Genomic DNA, 17,140 nt, shown 5'->3' with positions numbered 1-17,140 from the left:
GACCAGTAGGAAAAGAGAAGCATTGCAGCACAGTTATGATGCATACACTCTCATTTAATTGACAAACATAACTGCCCTTATTCTTGACTGTGTTCTTATGATTCATGGTTGTAGTAGAGGTTTGCCTTGAACAATTTAGTAATTAATAGTACATAGTATTGATATGTCATTATAATTTCCATTTTCTGTATTAAAATCAAAAAAATAATGTGCTGAAACAAGAACGTACTGCAGCAGTGTCTAACCTTTGATGGTTGTTGATAAGCATATTAACACTTATATACTTGTAAAGTCAGCGCTATATAAAAACAAAGTGGGATGGCATGGTTTTAAGGTTATCACGTTTTTAGCAAGTTAACAGCTGGTCTTTGTGTGGGCTTCCTTGTCAGATTTACAGAAGTGTACATTAATAGAATACTCTTTCTTTCTCTCTCTATTAACACTTCCTTTTTTTCTTTGACATGCATTGCTGTCTACACAGAGGATGCAGAAGGCTGCTAAAATCAAGAAAAAAGCGGTGTGTGGAACATTTCATACTCATAATGAAATCCATTGCATTGTCTTTTTTCACGACATCAAATCCAAAGCCATTTTAAGTGTGATGTCTTAAAAAGCCATTCTAATTTACCAATGTCTGTACAAAGTCATGGCATCACTAACATACGCAGATCTGTGTCTAATGAATCCATTAACTAAAAATAATATTGTTGTTGACATTGTTATAGAGTAAAACAAAATCATTTTAGCACGTTATATTTTTAAGTCACTTTGCGCCCAAGCACAATTTGTACAGGCTGTGACAAAGAAATAATAGGGTATAATGAGAAGTTGTTTTGCTTTTATCCTACGGGTCAATCAAGAAATATGTTTCAATGTTAAGTACAAAAAGAAAAAAATAATCCCTTGCAGATAATAATTCCTCAAATGCAGCTCCCCCACTGTTTGGGTCAAATAGCCACAAATACCGAAGGAGAGTGCAAATGATTAAATACAAAGATGTGATTATAAAGTTTCACTGTCAACTCCAGATACCGTTGTCTACAGTTCCATCACACATAGTACACACTTAATGAAGCTACCTGACCTGAACCTATACGTGACCAGAACAAATCTGTTATTTTGTTATTTTGCAGTGTTTACATCCAACTGCTAATAACATAGCACTCCTTGCATCCTGGCAAGCTGTGAAGCCCTGTTACAACTTGGTTGTGCTAGAGCTGATTGAGGAGCCAATTATGTCTTCTTCCTACCACCTTCATGCTTTTCACTGCTGTCTCTTCATTTTGGCCTGTCTGAAAAAGCCTTGTTTTTCTTTAGTGTATACGTGCTAGAAATGGCCACCAAGATAAAATAAATGACAGGCTACCTTTACATTGGCTGACCTCTGTGATAACAAAGGTATGCAGACTAAGGCCTCAATTTACTAAGATCATGCGGGTGATAATAAGTGAAAAGTTATTACCACACATCGATTAGTATTTTAAGTGTTAATTCATTAACCTCCCTGGCAGTAATCCCGAGCTACGGTCGGGCTAGTCACTAGGAGCTGTATGCAGAGTATAGCGAGCCGCGGGCGGCTTTACTCACCTCCCGGAGGGAACCAGACATTGGTAGCCATTCTTCTTCCTGTCCGCGGAGGCTCTGAATCACTCTGGTGAGATCGCCATCACTGATCTCACAGAAGTGTTACAGCGCCTCCCAGAGGACAGAAATACAATTGCAGCGCTGGAGCCCAGGGAGGTGAGTGAGAGCAAGGGCTGCTGCTGGCGTTCTGGCATAATGATTTTTTTCCTGATGTTAGGGTCTGAAACCTTTTAAAAACACCCTCAAATCTGAATGGCTGGGGTAGCCAGAAGTTTTAAACTGCAGAATGGGGTGCGTCAGGGGTACCCACTGTCCCCGTCTTTCTTCAATCTCTGTGTGGAAACTATTATTAGCCAAATTCAGAATGACCCACAGATAGAGGGTATGTCTTTAAAAAGGATGGAATTAAAACTATTAGCATATGCAGATGATATCCTACTGACCTTAACAAATCCAGTAACCTCACTGAAGAAAACTCTGGAGATACTAGAGAAATTCAGTATACATTCGAATTTCAAAATTAATAAAGAAAAGACTAAGATCTTAAATATAGGTTGTTCAAACAAGACACGAATAGCAATCCAAGAAACAAATCAACTGGGATGGTGTGAAAGTTCTGTCAAATACCTAGGGATTATGCAGAGTAGCAACCCAAATACGCTTTTTTCTAATAATTTTCCAAATCTAGTTAAGAAATGTAAAGAGATCTTAAGGGGAGCCAATCGCCCCTGCTTTAATGCCCTAGGAAGGATAGAGATTATCAAGATGCTAATCCTGCCAAAAATGTTATATGTGCTCCAATGTTTCCCAGTAGCCTTACCACATCAATGGTTTACGGAATGGAATAATATTTTTCAAAAATGTATCTGGGCAAATAATAAACGTAAAATTCGATATGCACAGTTGATGAAAGAGAAGGAACGGGGAGGTGGGGATGCCTCGGACATTGAAACCTATTATAAAGGTATTCATATATCAAGAGTGATAGAGTGGAGGATAGGTGCCGAAGAGAAGCTGTGGGTCATGACAGAAGAGGTGGAAATAGATCTTAGTTTATTATTTACATGGATCCCGTGGAATATTCGGTCTATAAAATACAGGGTTACACACCCGCTTGTTGGGCCAACACTCAAAACTCTGTATGACCTAATGATGAAATGGAATAGGAGGGCTGGTCACACTAAGAGATAAGATAGAATTCCTCCCAGATAGCCAAAAAAATTGAGTAGACAGTGAAATACGGATTCTGGACCTAATAGGTGATCATGAGCTAGGAATCACTGGCCTTTTAGAAGAAAGGAACAATATGCATACCTGGGGCAGATTGCAAATGAACAATTTCCTGAGATCTTTAGATAAGAAAAGACCTGGTATAAGACCCAATATAAATATGGTAGAAAAATGTATTTTTCTTAACCTATTTTGGTTCCTGGACGTAGAAACTACGTCCAGGAACAATGCGTGCTACCGCGTGCTCCCGTGGCCGATCGCACGCGTGCACGCTTTCTCCCGGCCCACGGTTCGTTAGCCAGGCAATCAGTGTATCGGGCTATGGTGCCCGATCACTGATTCCTCTCCCCCGCTGAAAAAGCGACAGCTTCTCTCGGAAGCTTCGCTTTTTCTGGCTGTAACGTACCCCATACGTCGCTCTAAGCGTGTGTTACGCTTAGAGTGACGTCATGTAAACAAACTCATGGCCGCCATCTTGTGGCCAAAAAGTAAAACTACAACTAAAAGTAGAAAAAATAAAATTCAAACACACATTTACATTATAAATCACATGTTTACATCCCACCCTCCCAAAACTACCCAAATAAAATGTTTAATATAAAAAAAAACCATTACAATAAAAAAAAAAACCATGTAAATATTTACATAAGGGTCTAAACTTTTTAAATATCAATGTAAAGATGAAATACTTCTATATTTTTTTTATTTTAAACTTGTAAATAGTGATAGATGCAAAACGGAAAAAATGCACCTTTATTTCCAAATAAAATATTGTCGCCATACATCGTGATAGGGACATAATTTTAACGGTGTAATAACCGGGACATATGGGCAAATACAATACGTGAGTTTTAATTATGGAGGCATGTATTATTTTAAAGGAAGGTAGGATAGAAAGGTGCTGGCACTGCAGCTAGGGGTTCAGGGAGGGTTGCAGGGGTGCAGACCAGGTATCCGGTGAGATGCAGATAGACCAGCGTTCTCAGGCTCAGATAGACATCATATGCAGGCAGAGAAAAGGATGAGAAATGCCGGCACTGCTGTAAACTGCTTGTTTATTCATAACACATGGTGCAACATCCAGGAAGTCCCATGCTGTCCCATGCTGGATTGAACTGTAACCCAGCATGTCATTGGCCGCCCTTGGTGGAGAGGAGGTGGTACCTTTAGCAGCAATTGGCTGCACGCTGATCTGTTTAGGATTTAAACTGACAGCAAACAGCCACCCTCAGCAGCCTCCGTAGAAGCGCATCTGCGCGAAACGGCCGTAAGGCTCTCATCCCCCAGCACCCACCGCACAGCTTTACCAGCAAACCGGTATATTACGTCTCAATATGCATACAATTGAACCTACGATGTTGCACCATGTGTTATGAATAAACAAGCAGTTTACAGCAGTGCCGGCATTTCTCATCCTTTTCTCTGCATGTATTATTTTAAAACTTTAATGGCTGAAAACTGAGAAATAATGAATTTTTCCGTTTTTTTCTTATTCTTCCTGTTAAAATACATTTACAGTAAAGTGGCTCTTAGCAAAATGTACCCCCCAAAGAAAGCCTAATTGGTGGCGGAAAAAACAAGATATAGATCAGTTCATTGTGATAAGTAGTGATAAAGTTATAGGCTAATGAATGGGAGGTGAACATTTCTCAAGTGAAAACGACGGAACGCGAATGGGTTAAAGAAAAGCCGGCAAAATTATTATCACGGATGTATAAGTTTATGCTCGGGGAAAACTCAGAGAAACCCCCTACATGGCAAATAAAATGGGAAAGGGATTTAGGAAATAACTGGAGGAAAAGAATTATGGCATAAGATCTACCATATTATTTGGAAATACCCAAACCGTAAATTACTACTTACCCAATATAAAATACTGTCCAGATGGTATCTTACCCCGGCGAAAATGGCTAAATTCTCCAAAGACGATGTAGGTGGATGTTGGAGGTGTGACCATGGGGGAGCTGATCAGACCCATATGTGGTGGGCCTGCCCTCAGGTGAACAAGCTCTGGCAAGCAATTAAAGGTTTTTGGAGTAGATATATGCAAAAACAACTGTACATATAGTATACTTAGAAGCTGTGTTTAGAATTGTAGAAAGTGAAGAGAACATTCAGTTAAAAGAGCTGAGAGAAATTGGGAGCCTGGTAGCACGAAATATCCTAGCAAAACGATGGAAAGATAAGAATCCAATAGACTTGGAGAGGTGGTTTGCTGAGATGTGTCTTTTCTGGGAGTAGGCCATTGAGGAGGGGACAGAGAATATAGGGGAACTAAATAAGATAAAAGGATTAAAAGATCTCTGGATGGACCTATTACGGAGAGAGGAGGTTTCGATAGGAAATAGAAGGCTGATAGGTAAGGCCCCGTTCACATCACAAACGCGGATGGCCATGCGTGCGGAACGCAACGCATACAAACGCACGCCATCCGTGTTTGTGTGCATTGCGTGGCTGATCCCATCACTGAAAAGTGAATGGGACAGCCATGCGTTTTTACAAAAAATGCGTGCAGCATGCGTTCCCAGACCGCACAGGTCCGGAACGCATGCAGTGTGAACGTTAGACAGTGCACTCTATGCACTGTCTGATGTCGAGCGTGTCTGCCTCCTGCACGCGTTTCCAAAATGCGCCTGGAAATGCGTGCAGTGTGAACGGGGCCTAAATGAGAGTGTGATGTGGAATAAATGAGGGAAGAATGGATGGAATAAATACAGGATGAACGGATAAGTATGGGACCATATGGATGGGGAAGGTAGCAAGGGTATGAGTGATTAGCTTAAGAATAGAGTTTCAGAGAAGGGGGGGGGGATGCGGGAGGGAAGGTTTTTCTTTTTTTTCCTTTTCTTTTTTTTCTTTTGGGGCTCATAGTGTACTCAGCCCTAGTAGGATATCCTACGTTACTAATTTGGTTTGCTCGGTTGGTTAAATAAAGAATAGCTGAAATTATCGAACTATGATGCAAACTTAAAGCCAGACACAAGGAGTGTCTCAATGAAGCCCAAGTTAAGGTCTGGCAAGGGCAATGCTAAGCTGAGTTCGAAGAAATAAAGAAAGAAAAAGAAAACACCCTAAAATCTGGAAATAATCATACCGCCAGAGGGGTTTATGAAGCTTGCCTTATTAAGGTGTAGAGATAAGCTTTCACAGGGAGAGTGTTGTATTATCACTTCAGTCCTTAAGTTATCACTACTGTAGTTATTTTCACATGCAATAGATAGGGAGGGGAGGAGCACTGTCTTTAACTTTAGAATTCTGTAGTTATTTTAAGGATTGAAACCTTAACTTTAGAAATCTCTCTTTAACTTAAGGACATCATTCTTAACTTTAGGTTTGCCTGAGGTAATTTGTTTATTGAATACTACATGCTTTTTTACCATGGTGATAACACTAAAAACAGCTCAGAAACGTTATAAAAGACAGGAGACGAGCTTAGTGAATTGTGGCCTACATTGAGTAATTAACATTTTCCCAATACTAACTTGTTGTGGCCAGATAGCCTTGGTGAGTAAAAGTGCATGTGCATAATTCACTGTGTGCTTATGTATGTTATTTATTTAATTACAGTGATACAAATTGAATTGCAAATACAATGCTATAATGCACAAAGAAATGCTGATAGTAATGAATACTAGAAGTAGTTTAGGGCTTTAATGTGCAGTGATTGCAAATATGTTCTTTAACACACAGTACAGGTTTTAGTGTTTTAAGTTCTTATTTCAGTGTTCTTATTTTATTTCCTTGTTGGTGCACAAAACTTAGAGCATTACAACTTATTTTATGTGCATGTGTGTGTGGGTGTGCGTGCATGCGTGCGCGTGCGCGTGTGTGTGTGTGTGTGTGTGTGTGTGTGTGTGTAGATATTAAGAAGCATGCAATACCCATGCTTGATGTGAATTGAGCCAAAGTGCTGGTTGGACAGAACTACTACCAATCAGGGTAGGTGCCAAGGCCAATGAAAGATCAATAGTTGTGTAGACATGTGTGGCTCCTACTTGTTCATTGGTAAGAAGGCAATAAAGGCATTTATTTTGCTCTCCCAATTCAAATAAAAATAAATAAATAATGGAAATGATGATTTCGTGAGTTTTTCAATAGAAATGAAATCACATTTTATTTAGACTTTGCCAAGAATCCAATCTCTTAATTTGACAACTAAAGTCAGTCATGAAGAAGGAGCCCCCTGTAAATGTACATGTAATTAAAGCACTGGGAAATTTGGGCACAGGGTTAAACTGAAAAACAGCTCAACCTGCTCCTACAAAAAAGTCCTGGCGGCATTCATTTCTGTTCCCCCTCCAGGCCACTGTGGACTGTGGGGTAAAATGTAATTCAGCTGGCAGCTATTGCTAGCAGCCAAATTACACAGTTTTTATCGTAATTTGGGTACCATCCCTTGATGGCGCCCAAATTACTGCTTGAGTGCTGCTATAGCTGTAATTCCTATTATGGTCTATGACAGCACCTGGAGCACCCAAATTTCCGGCGCCTTTCCCTGCAGCCTGTAATTGCTGCTGATAATTGGAATTTGGACACAGAGGAAAAACCTTGAACCTCTGTGCATTCAAGCAGAAATTCCAAAATGTGAATAACAGTCTACTTAGTGATTGTAAGTTTTATGCTCCAGCTCCACTAGTACTATTTGTCTTGGAGTTTACAGCTTGCTATTCGTCTGCGACGGCTTTATCACCAAGATGTGTGTTTCTTTGGGCATAAAATATGAGTAGCTCTACTAGTTTAATCAGCATTGAAGGTGATCTGTCTCCATGATTGGGAAGGTGTTCATCTTGCAACAATGTGCTTTGCTGAATAGCTGCACAGGCTCATTTTCTTGTATAGCATTGAAAATAAAGTCATAATCTGTTTATCAACAGTTACTATAAATAAAAAAGACATTGGGACACATTTAGCATGGCTGTGAAATATGATTACACTCTTGCTAGTCTGAAGAACACAAGCTTTTAAATAGCATCTGCTTTTCAGATAAAATGCTATCCCGATAATGCGTAGAAGGGCACATTGCACTGTCTGCCGTAGTTAACTTTATTATCTATACAATGTTATTTTGTCTGTTCTGGTTACTTTCAAAAGTGCAAGTCTTTGATTCTTCCCCAGTCTTTCTCTAGCAAGGTGCCAGCACATCTCTGCTATGTAACATACTGTATGCAATGCCAATTTTTATCTTTATTATATTACAGTACATGAACTTTTTAATGAAGTAGGTTACAGTGAGTTAAAAGGGGAACCCATAACAATGACCTCACTTTTATTTGCAGCTTTTTCATTCTGCTGTAGTAATTGCAGTTCTGCAGCTTCATGAATATGTGGTGGCCTGTAGCGCAACCCAATAAGCAAATGGCAACAGTTATTTCCACCATGAATATTTACAGAAAAGGACTTCACATCTTCACAATCTTCATGCATCTCATCATTCATGGCAGCTGTAAAAGAGTTCTTAACAAAGACACAAACCCCTCCACCTACCCCTCCACCTTTTCTCCCTGCGCTGTTCTTTCTAAACACATTGGTGTCAATTCACCAGAGGTTACCAACCTATTTATCTCTTGGGAGGTAATTTACCTCCTGTGATATCTCCAAATAGCAATTCTCCAGAAGTATAGGGGAAAATATCGACAGAGAGAAATGCAAGAGATAAATGTGAGATAAGGATGAGATAAATAAGTGATAGTTAGTAGTTAGTTTTTCTCCAAATCACAATTCACCAGGGAAGAAAGGGGGTGTGGCCATTCGTTATTTTTTCATCTCTTTATCCCCTGAATGAACCTGGGGATATCATGGTTTTCACACAGCAGCTGCTGCTGTGGAAGATGGAGCCTTTTGAGCTTACTCTGTTAGGCCTGGTGCACACCAAAAACCGCTAGCAGATCCGCAAAATGCTAGCAGATTTTGAAACGCTTTTTCTTCTTTTTCTGTAGCATTTCAGCTAGCATTTTGCGGTTTTGGGAAGCGTTTTTGGTGTAGTAGATTTCAGGTATTGTTACAGTAAAGCTGTTACTGAACAGCTACTGTAACAAAAACCGCCTGGCAAACTGCTCTGAAGTGCCGTTTTTCAGAGCGGTTTGCGTTTTTCCTATACTTAACATTGAGGCAGAAACGCCTCCGCAATCCAAAATCTGCAGCAGCCCAGGAGTATGCGTTTCTGCAAAACGCCTCCCGCTGTGGTGTGCACCAGCCCATTGAAATACATTACCCAAGCGTATCCACAGCCGCAAGCGGATCGCAAAACGCAGCCGAACCGCTCTGGTGTGCACTAGGCCTTAGAGCTTGCTTCTATTATGAGGAGACGAAGGCGCAGGAAGAGGGTCTGTTTAATCGCCCCTCGTATTTTTCGTGAGAGAACAGTTCTTGATAATTTTACTGAGACAGAGGTGGTGAAGAAGTTCAGACTCACTCGTGATATGATTTATGATATGATCCTGCAGTAAAAGGCGGGAATAATCTGGTCACGTAGTGGTAAAACTCCGCCTCCTACCCACAATGCTTCACTTTCAAGCATACAGAGAGGAAAAGTATCCCATGCAAATCATTAATACTGATTACCTAACTCTCTGCTTTCTCACACTTTCCTCATGCATATCTCTCCATTATCCCCTGCTATCGAACATTTTTCTCTCTGTCCTCTCACACTGGTGAATTGACTCCAGAGTGTTAAAATACCTTTTTCTCTTAGTAAATCCTCTCTGGTGAATTGACGCCATTGGCGTCAATTCACCAGAGGTTACCAACCTATTTATCTCTTGAGAGGTAATTTACCTCCTGTGATATCTCCAAATAGCAATTCTCCAGAAGTATAGGGGAAAATATCGACAGAGAGAAATGCAAGAGATAAATGTGAGATAAGTATGAGATAAATAAGTGATAGTTAGTAGTTAGTTTTTCTCCAAATCACAATTCACCAGGGAAGAAAGGGGGTGTGGCCATTCGTTATTTTTTCATCTCTTTATCCCCTGAATGAACCTGGAGATATCATGGTTTTCACACAGCAGCTGCTGCTGTGGAAGATGGAGCCTTTTGAGCTTACTTTGTTAGGCCTGGTGCACACCAAAAACCGCTAGCAGATCCGCAAAATGCTAGCAGATTTTGAAACGATTTTTCTTATTTTTCTGTAGCGTTTCAGCTAGCATTTTGCGGTTTTGTGAAGCGTTTTTGGTGTAGAAGATTTCATGTATTGTTACAGTAAAGCTGTTACTGAACAGCTACTGTACCAAAAAACGCCTGCAAAAGCGCTCTGAAGTGCCGTTTTTCAGAGCGGTTTGCGTTTTTTCCTATACTTAACATTTAGGCAGAAACGCCTCCGCAATCCAAAATCTGCAGCAGCCCGGGAGTATGCGTTTCTGCAAAACGCCTCCCGCTCTGGTGTGCACCACCCCATTGAAATACATTACCCAAGCATATCCGCAGCCGCAAGCGGATCGCAAAACGCAGCCGAACCGCTCTGGCGTGCACTAGGCCTTAGAGCTTGCTTCTATTATGAGGAGACGAAGGCGCAGGAGGAGGGTCTGTTTAATCGCCCCTCGTATTTTTCGTGAGAGAACAGTTCTTGATAATTTTACTGAGACAGAGGTGGTGAAGAAGTTCAGACTCACTCGTGATATGATTTATGATATGATCCGGCAGTAAAAGGCGGGAAGACTCGGGTCAGGTAGTGGTAAAACTCCGCCTCCTACCCACAATGCTTCACTTTCAAGCTTACAGAGAGGAAAAGTATCCCATGTAAATCATTAATACCGATTACCTAACTCTCTGCTTTCTCACACTTTCCTCATGCATATCTCTCCATTATCCCCTGCTATCGAACACTTTTCTCTCTGTTCTCTCACACTGGTGAATTGACTCCAGAGTGTTAAAATACCTCATGAGATAAACTACCTACCTTTTTTCTCTTAGTAAATCCTCTCTGGTGAATTGACGCCATTGGCATCAATTCACCAGAGGTTACCAACCTATTTATCTCTTGGGAGGTAATTTACCTCCTGTGATATCTCCAAATAGCAATTCTCCAGAAGTATAGGGGAAAATATCGACAGAGAGAAATGAAAGAGATAAATGTGAGATAAGTATGAGATAAATAAGTGATAGTTAGTAGTTAGTTTTTCTCCAAATCACAATTCACCAGGGAAGAAAGGGGGTGTGGCCATTCGTTATTTTTTCATCTCTTTATCCCCTGAATGAACCTGGAGATATTGTGGTTTTCACACAGCAGCTGCTGCTGTGGAAGATGGAGCCTTTTGAGCTTACTCTGTTAGGCCTGGTGCACACCAAAAAACGCTAGCAGATCTGCAAAATGCTAGCAGATTTTGAAACGCTTTTTCTTCTTTTTCTGCAGCGTTTCAGCTAGCATTTTGCGGTTTTGTGAAGCGTTTTTGGTGTAGTAGATTTCATGTATTGTTACAGTAAAGCTGTTACTGAACAGCTACTGTAACAAAAACCGCCTGGCAAACCGCTCTGAAGTGCCGTTTTTCAGAGCGGTTTGCGTTTTTCCTATACTTAACATTGAGGCAGAAACGCATCCGCAATCCAAAATCTGCAGCAGCCCGGGAGTATGCGTTTCTGCAAAACGCCTCCCGCTCTGGTGTGCACCACCCCATTGAAATACATTACCCAAGCGTATCCGCAGCCGCAAGCGGATCGCAAAACGCAGCCGAACCGCTCTGGTTTGCACTAGGCCTTAGAGCTTGCTTCTATTATGAGGAGACGAAAGCGCAGGATGAGGATCTGTTTAATCGCCCCTCGTATTTTTCGTGAGAGAACAGTTCGGCCTGGTGCACACCAAAAACCGCTAGCAGATCCGCAAAATGCTAGCAGATTTTGAAACGCTTTTTCTTATTTTTCTGCAGCGTTTCAGCTAGCGTTTTGCGGTTTTGTGTAGCGTTTTTGGTGTAGTAGATTTCATGTATTGTTACAGTAAAGCTGTTACTGAACAGCTACTGTAACAAAAAACGCCTGGCAAACCGCTCTGAAGTGCCGTTTTTCAGAGCGGTTTGCGTTTTTCCTATACTTAACATTGAGGCAGAAACGCATCCGCAATCCAAAATCTGCTGCAGCCCGGGAGTATGCGTTTCTGCCAAACGCCTCCCGCTCTGGTGTGCACCACCCCATTGAAATGCATTACCCTAGCAGATCCGCACCCGCAAGCAGATCGCAAACCGCAGCGGAAACGCTCCGGTGTGCACTAGGCCTTCTTGATAATTTTACTGAGACAGAGGTGGTGAAGAAGTTCAGACTCACTCGTGATATGATTTTATGATATGATCCGGCAGTAAAAGGCGGGAATACTCTGGTCAGGTAGTGGTAAAACTCCACCTCCTACCCACAATGCTTCACTTTCAAGCTTACAGAGAGGAAAAGTATCCCATGTAAATCATTGATACCGATTACCTAACTCTCTGCTTTCTCACACTTTCCTCATGCATATCTCTCCATTATCCCCTGCTATCGAACACTTTTCTCTCTGTCCTCTCACACTGGTGAATTGACTCCAGAGTGTTAAAATACCTCATGAGATAAACTACCTACCTTTTTTCTCTTAGTAAATCCTCTCTGGTGAATTGACGCCATTGTATCCCTCTAAATTCACTATCCAGTCATGGCTTTCATCCATCCATGTCTCTGTAATTCCCACAATGTCATAGCCTTTGTCAATCAGAATGAACTCTAGTTCGTCCATTTTATTAGTAAGGCTCCTAGCATTGGTTACCATACACTTTATATTTTTACCACTACATTTTCCAGTTTTGGTTACATGAAATGGGCTACTTGAAGTCTTAACAACCTCCTTAATCATTACACTGCCCCAACCCCCCCCCCCCCCTCCACCCCCGTAATGCTAGGCTCCCACTGTCTTAAGGTGCAGCCCATCCCTGCTGTAGAACCTGTAGCCGACTGCATAGTCTGATCAGTTCTCCAGGTACCCAAACCCCTCCTTCCTACACCAATTTTTCAGCCACTTATTTAACTCCCTAAGCTCCCTCTGTCTCTCAGATGTAGCGCCAGGCACACTGTCAGTATTTCAGAAAACACCACCTTGGAGGTCCTTGCTTTAAGTTTATCCCAAGTACCTAAAAATCATTTTTGAGGACCTTCCATCTCCCACTAACTTTGTCATTGGTACCAATGTGTATCATGACAGCCAGATCTTCCCAAGCCCCACCCAATAGTCTGTCAATTAATTCCACTACATGCTGAACCCGAGCACCCGGGAGACAACAGACTGTACAGCATTCACGGTTTCTTCAACAGATTACCCTATCTGTGTGCCTAATAATTGAATCCCCTACCACCAGTATCTGTCTAGCCTTAGCTGCACTCCTACTCCCAATCTCGTTGCAGCAGTCTGTCCCTTGGTTGCTAAGGGACACATCCTGCTGCAATATTGCTGTAACACCTCTATAATGCTTTAACTGTAAAGAAATCCTCCAGACACCAATCAAGTTCTTTTTAAGAAATATTTGTATTAAATGATATGGATAAAAAAAAAGTTTAGTGACAAACCATTCATAAACTTCTTATCTTCAGCCTGTTAGGATCAGGGCTAGTTCAGGAACCATATAAGTAATTCAGTTTATTAGCATTTACTTGCCAGAATTTTCCATACACAGCACTCTGCTATTTGTCACTTCTTCACTGCTGTCTTTTTAAAGTGGATCTGAATTCTTGCATAGGACAGAAGGGAAAGTAGAGAAATGTCTGGTGGTTACCTAGCAACATCCAGGATGAGACAAATATGTTGAATTGATAATTGTGAATGATCACTTAATGTATAAGAAGCACCGCTGTATTCTCTGTATTTTGTCTGCCAGCTGTTGTCACACAATCTCTTCAGACACTGCACTGCAGTCTTCACTCCTTTTCTGTAATCCTGTCACTTGTTGCTCTGTGTCACTCTTGTATGCATTGCTGTCCTGTTGTCTCTGTGTCACTGTAATGTCTCTGCTGTTTACTGTTATCTCTCTCTGTTGCAGGTACATTTTAATATCCTTGTCTTTCTTTCTTATTGCTTACTGTTTCTCTTCTGGCTTATCTCTCCAGTATTGCTGCTCTTTACTGGCCTGTAGCTGTGAGTGGTCTCTCTCCTCTCATGTAATGTCTGCAGCTCTTTTTCTCTTCCTTAGTTCAGTTTCCGGTAAGTGCTTACTTGTCTGTGCCTCTGCCTTGCTCAGACCGTCTCACCAATGGCTGGTCTCTTCCCGTGTCTCTACTCTATTTCCTCACAAATCAAGCGTATTTCTTGCTGCAGTACAGTATAGTATCGTGACACACTTTATATCTTGCTGCCTCATCACCTCAGTCTCCATGGCTACTTGACTCCTCCCCCTCACTAGCCTTCAACTGTAAAACTCAACTGTTACTTCCTCCCTGCACATGCCCAGCTTCTCTCTCTTCTTTCCTGCTCATGGGCTCCACCTGACAGCACCTGCAGGTTCCCTTTACAGCAGCACTTTCACAAAAAGTAAATGCATCTGTAACCCTTGGTGTGTGTGTCTGTTGCAATGACACACACACAGGGTTACATTCACCCCCTTTTTTTCAAATTGTAGTCCCTACAATTTTTCTTTTAACCAAGTCACAGTGTCTACATATAATCCGAACTGTTCAGGAAGTGGGGAATGTTGAGTATTTTTCCATTTTGACTCGTGGTCTAGTTCTGTTTGTGTAGAGCACCTTTGCTCTCCCTTCTCTGACTTCTCAAACTCTTTGCCTTGAGCTACCTTGACGTTTGTAAGCTGAATGGTTTCCGATGAACACTGTGTCCGTTTAGAACGCTTGAGCCGTTGAGGTTGTAGCATCGGTTGCCAATACAATTCCACTTCCTTTCTTCGAGAAGTATCTGTTCTATGTTGTAATACTTCATCTCCTACTAAGAAGTCGTTAATCATTACTTGCTGACTAGGTCCTGGTATTTCTCTATTTATCCGACTACTTTCACAGTCTTCAGCCTTCTGATGGCCTAAATCTTCTGGTGCTCTACCCTGAGCATGAATAATAGGTTCATCTGGATTCTTACTTTTGTTTCCTTCATTAGTTCCAGCTTCCAGAAAACTTTCAGTATCACTTGTTGTTCTTCCTGGTTGAGGAACAGATGAATCTGGATCACACCTCTGTCTAAATTCTTCATATAAAGTAGGTTGTACAGGGTATTTTGCTCCTCCTTGTTTCTGGCTGTACAAGAAGCTCTTCAAGTGATAATCACCATAGTGTCCCTGAGGCTTATATGGTCTCCAACGTCTTGCATCCTTGCTACCTTGAACTGGAGTTCCACCAGGGCCAGTTAAATTAGCGGCTTCTGTACCTTTCCGTCCTTCCACAACGTCAAATTCAACCAAATCTCCATCTCTTAGACTGCAAAGATAATGCCTGGGGTTGTTCTTCTTCATGGCAGACCAGTGCACAAACACATCTTCTTTGGTGTCATTCCGATTTAAAAATCCGTATCCATTTCGCACATGAAACCATTTGACAATGCCTAGAACTTTGGTTGCGATGACCTTATTTTTTCTCTTTAGCTTATCTTCCTTCCATTTCTCTGAGGCCTTCTTGTCTTGTCCTGCCATGCGGACCACCACTGCAGAATTCCTTGATTTTCTCTGAAAGCCTCTTCCACAGTCTCTTGCAGTGTGATCACTATGGTGACAGATCCAACATCCTGATTCCTCTGTGTTTCTATATCTCCACCTTGGATTTTCTGTTCTGAGTTCAGTTTTCTCCATGTTTTGTTTCATTTTGGCTAACTCTTCACTTAGTTCTTTGAGTGTTGTTTTTATTTTTCTAAATTCCCCCTCAGCATTATTGGTTATGAATTCAACTGCTGAATTTTTATGAGTAATCATAGTGGTGTTTTGTTGCAGTGTTCCCAGATGATTGGCTTCTTCCTCCTGACTGAGCTTGATAGCTAAGCTTTGAAGTTTCCGGAAATTCAAACTTGGATAATATTCTACTTTCTGTTTTAAGGATCTTTTAATAAAGTTGCTCCTTAATCCCCATATAAACTGATCTCTCAGCCACACAGCAGAATCTGTGGTAGTTTGTCCTCTTTCCTTTTCCTCTTTTATCTGTAGTCCACTCATTATTTCTTGTAAGGCATTGGCGAACTGAGGAATATTTTCGTTATCCTTCTGAATTCTGTCAACAAATCTCTTTCTCCACAAATGCAGCTCTGTAGGATCTCCATATATGTCTTCCAATACCTCGATAATTTGTTTCAGCGATACTGGTGTGGGCAGTTTAGCATTAATTACTGTTCGTTGAGCATCTCCCTCCAAAGTTATAACCGCTATTTCCATATGCAGCTCTCTGGGCACTTTATAAGCCTGCACAGCACTCTCTATTCTTTCACTCCACTCTCTCAGGGCCATATTATAACCATTGAACCTTGGTAGGTATGCAGCTAACATCCCAATAGCAGTCATGGTCAACACTGATGTGTAGCTTGCTGACCATTCTCCTGCAGCCTGAGTAGCTGAAGCATCATTTCTGGTGGGTAGTGTAGGCTGAGACTCCATCTTCCAGTTTTAAGGCACTTAGGTAATATCCTGCCGACTGTACGCCAAATGTAACACCTCTATAATGCTTTAACTGTAAAGAAATCCTCCAGACACCAATCAAGTTCTTTTTAAGAAATATTTGTATTAAATGATATGGATAAAAAAAAAGTTTAGTGACAAACCATTCATAAACTTCTTATCTTCAGCCTGTTAGGATCAGGGCTAGTTCAGGAACCATATAAGTAATTCAGTTTATTAGCATTTACTTGCCAGAATTTTCCATACACAGCACTCTGCTATTTGTCACTTCTTCACTGCTGTCTTTTTAAAGTGGATCTGAATTCTTGCATAGGACAGAAGGGAAAGTAGAGAAATGTCTGGTGGTTACCTAGCAACATCCAGGATGAGACAAATATGTTGAATTGATAATTGTGAATGATCACTTAATGTATAAGAAGCACCGCTGTATTCTCTGTATTTTGTCTGCCAGCTGTTGTCACACAATCTCTTCAGACACTGCACTGCAGTCTTCACTCCTTTTCTGTAATCCTGTCACTTGTTGCTCTGTGTCACTCTTGTATGCATTGCTGTCCTGTTGTCTCTGTGTCACTGTAATGTCTCTGCTGTTTACTGTTATCTCTCTCTGTTGCAGGTACATTTTAATATCCTTGTCTTTCTTTCTTATTGCTTACTGTTTCTCTTCTGGCTTATCTCTCCAGTATTGCTGCTCTTTACTGGCCTGTAGCTGTGAGTGGTCTCTCTCCTCTCATGTAATGTCTGCAGCTCTTTTTCTCTTCCTTAGTTCAGTTTCCGGTAAGTGCTTA

At 41.3% G+C, this 17,140-nt stretch overlaps 1 protein-coding gene across 4 annotated transcripts in view; it reads left to right on the top strand.

Moving 5' to 3' along the window:
- Positions 1 to 17,140, top strand: part of APBA2 (amyloid beta precursor protein binding family A member 2) — a 453,336-nt gene that overhangs the window by 294,236 nt on the left and 141,960 nt on the right. For 2 of the 4 annotated variants that reach the window (XM_068275573.1, XM_068275571.1), the window contains exon 7: positions 482 to 517. The exons of the other annotated variants lie outside the window; for them this stretch is intronic. In XM_068275573.1, coding sequence (XP_068131674.1) covers positions 482 to 517 — 36 coding nt within the window. The remainder of the gene's footprint in view (positions 1 to 481; positions 518 to 17,140) is intronic. 4 annotated transcript variants of the gene reach the window in all.

The sequence above is a fragment of the Hyperolius riggenbachi genome, chromosome 3, assembly GCF_040937935.1.
Source record: "Hyperolius riggenbachi isolate aHypRig1 chromosome 3, aHypRig1.pri, whole genome shotgun sequence".
Lineage (NCBI taxonomy): Eukaryota > Metazoa > Chordata > Amphibia > Anura > Hyperoliidae > Hyperolius > Hyperolius riggenbachi.
Note: the sequence above shows the minus strand (reverse complement) of the source record. Positions and strands in the feature narration are given on the sequence as shown.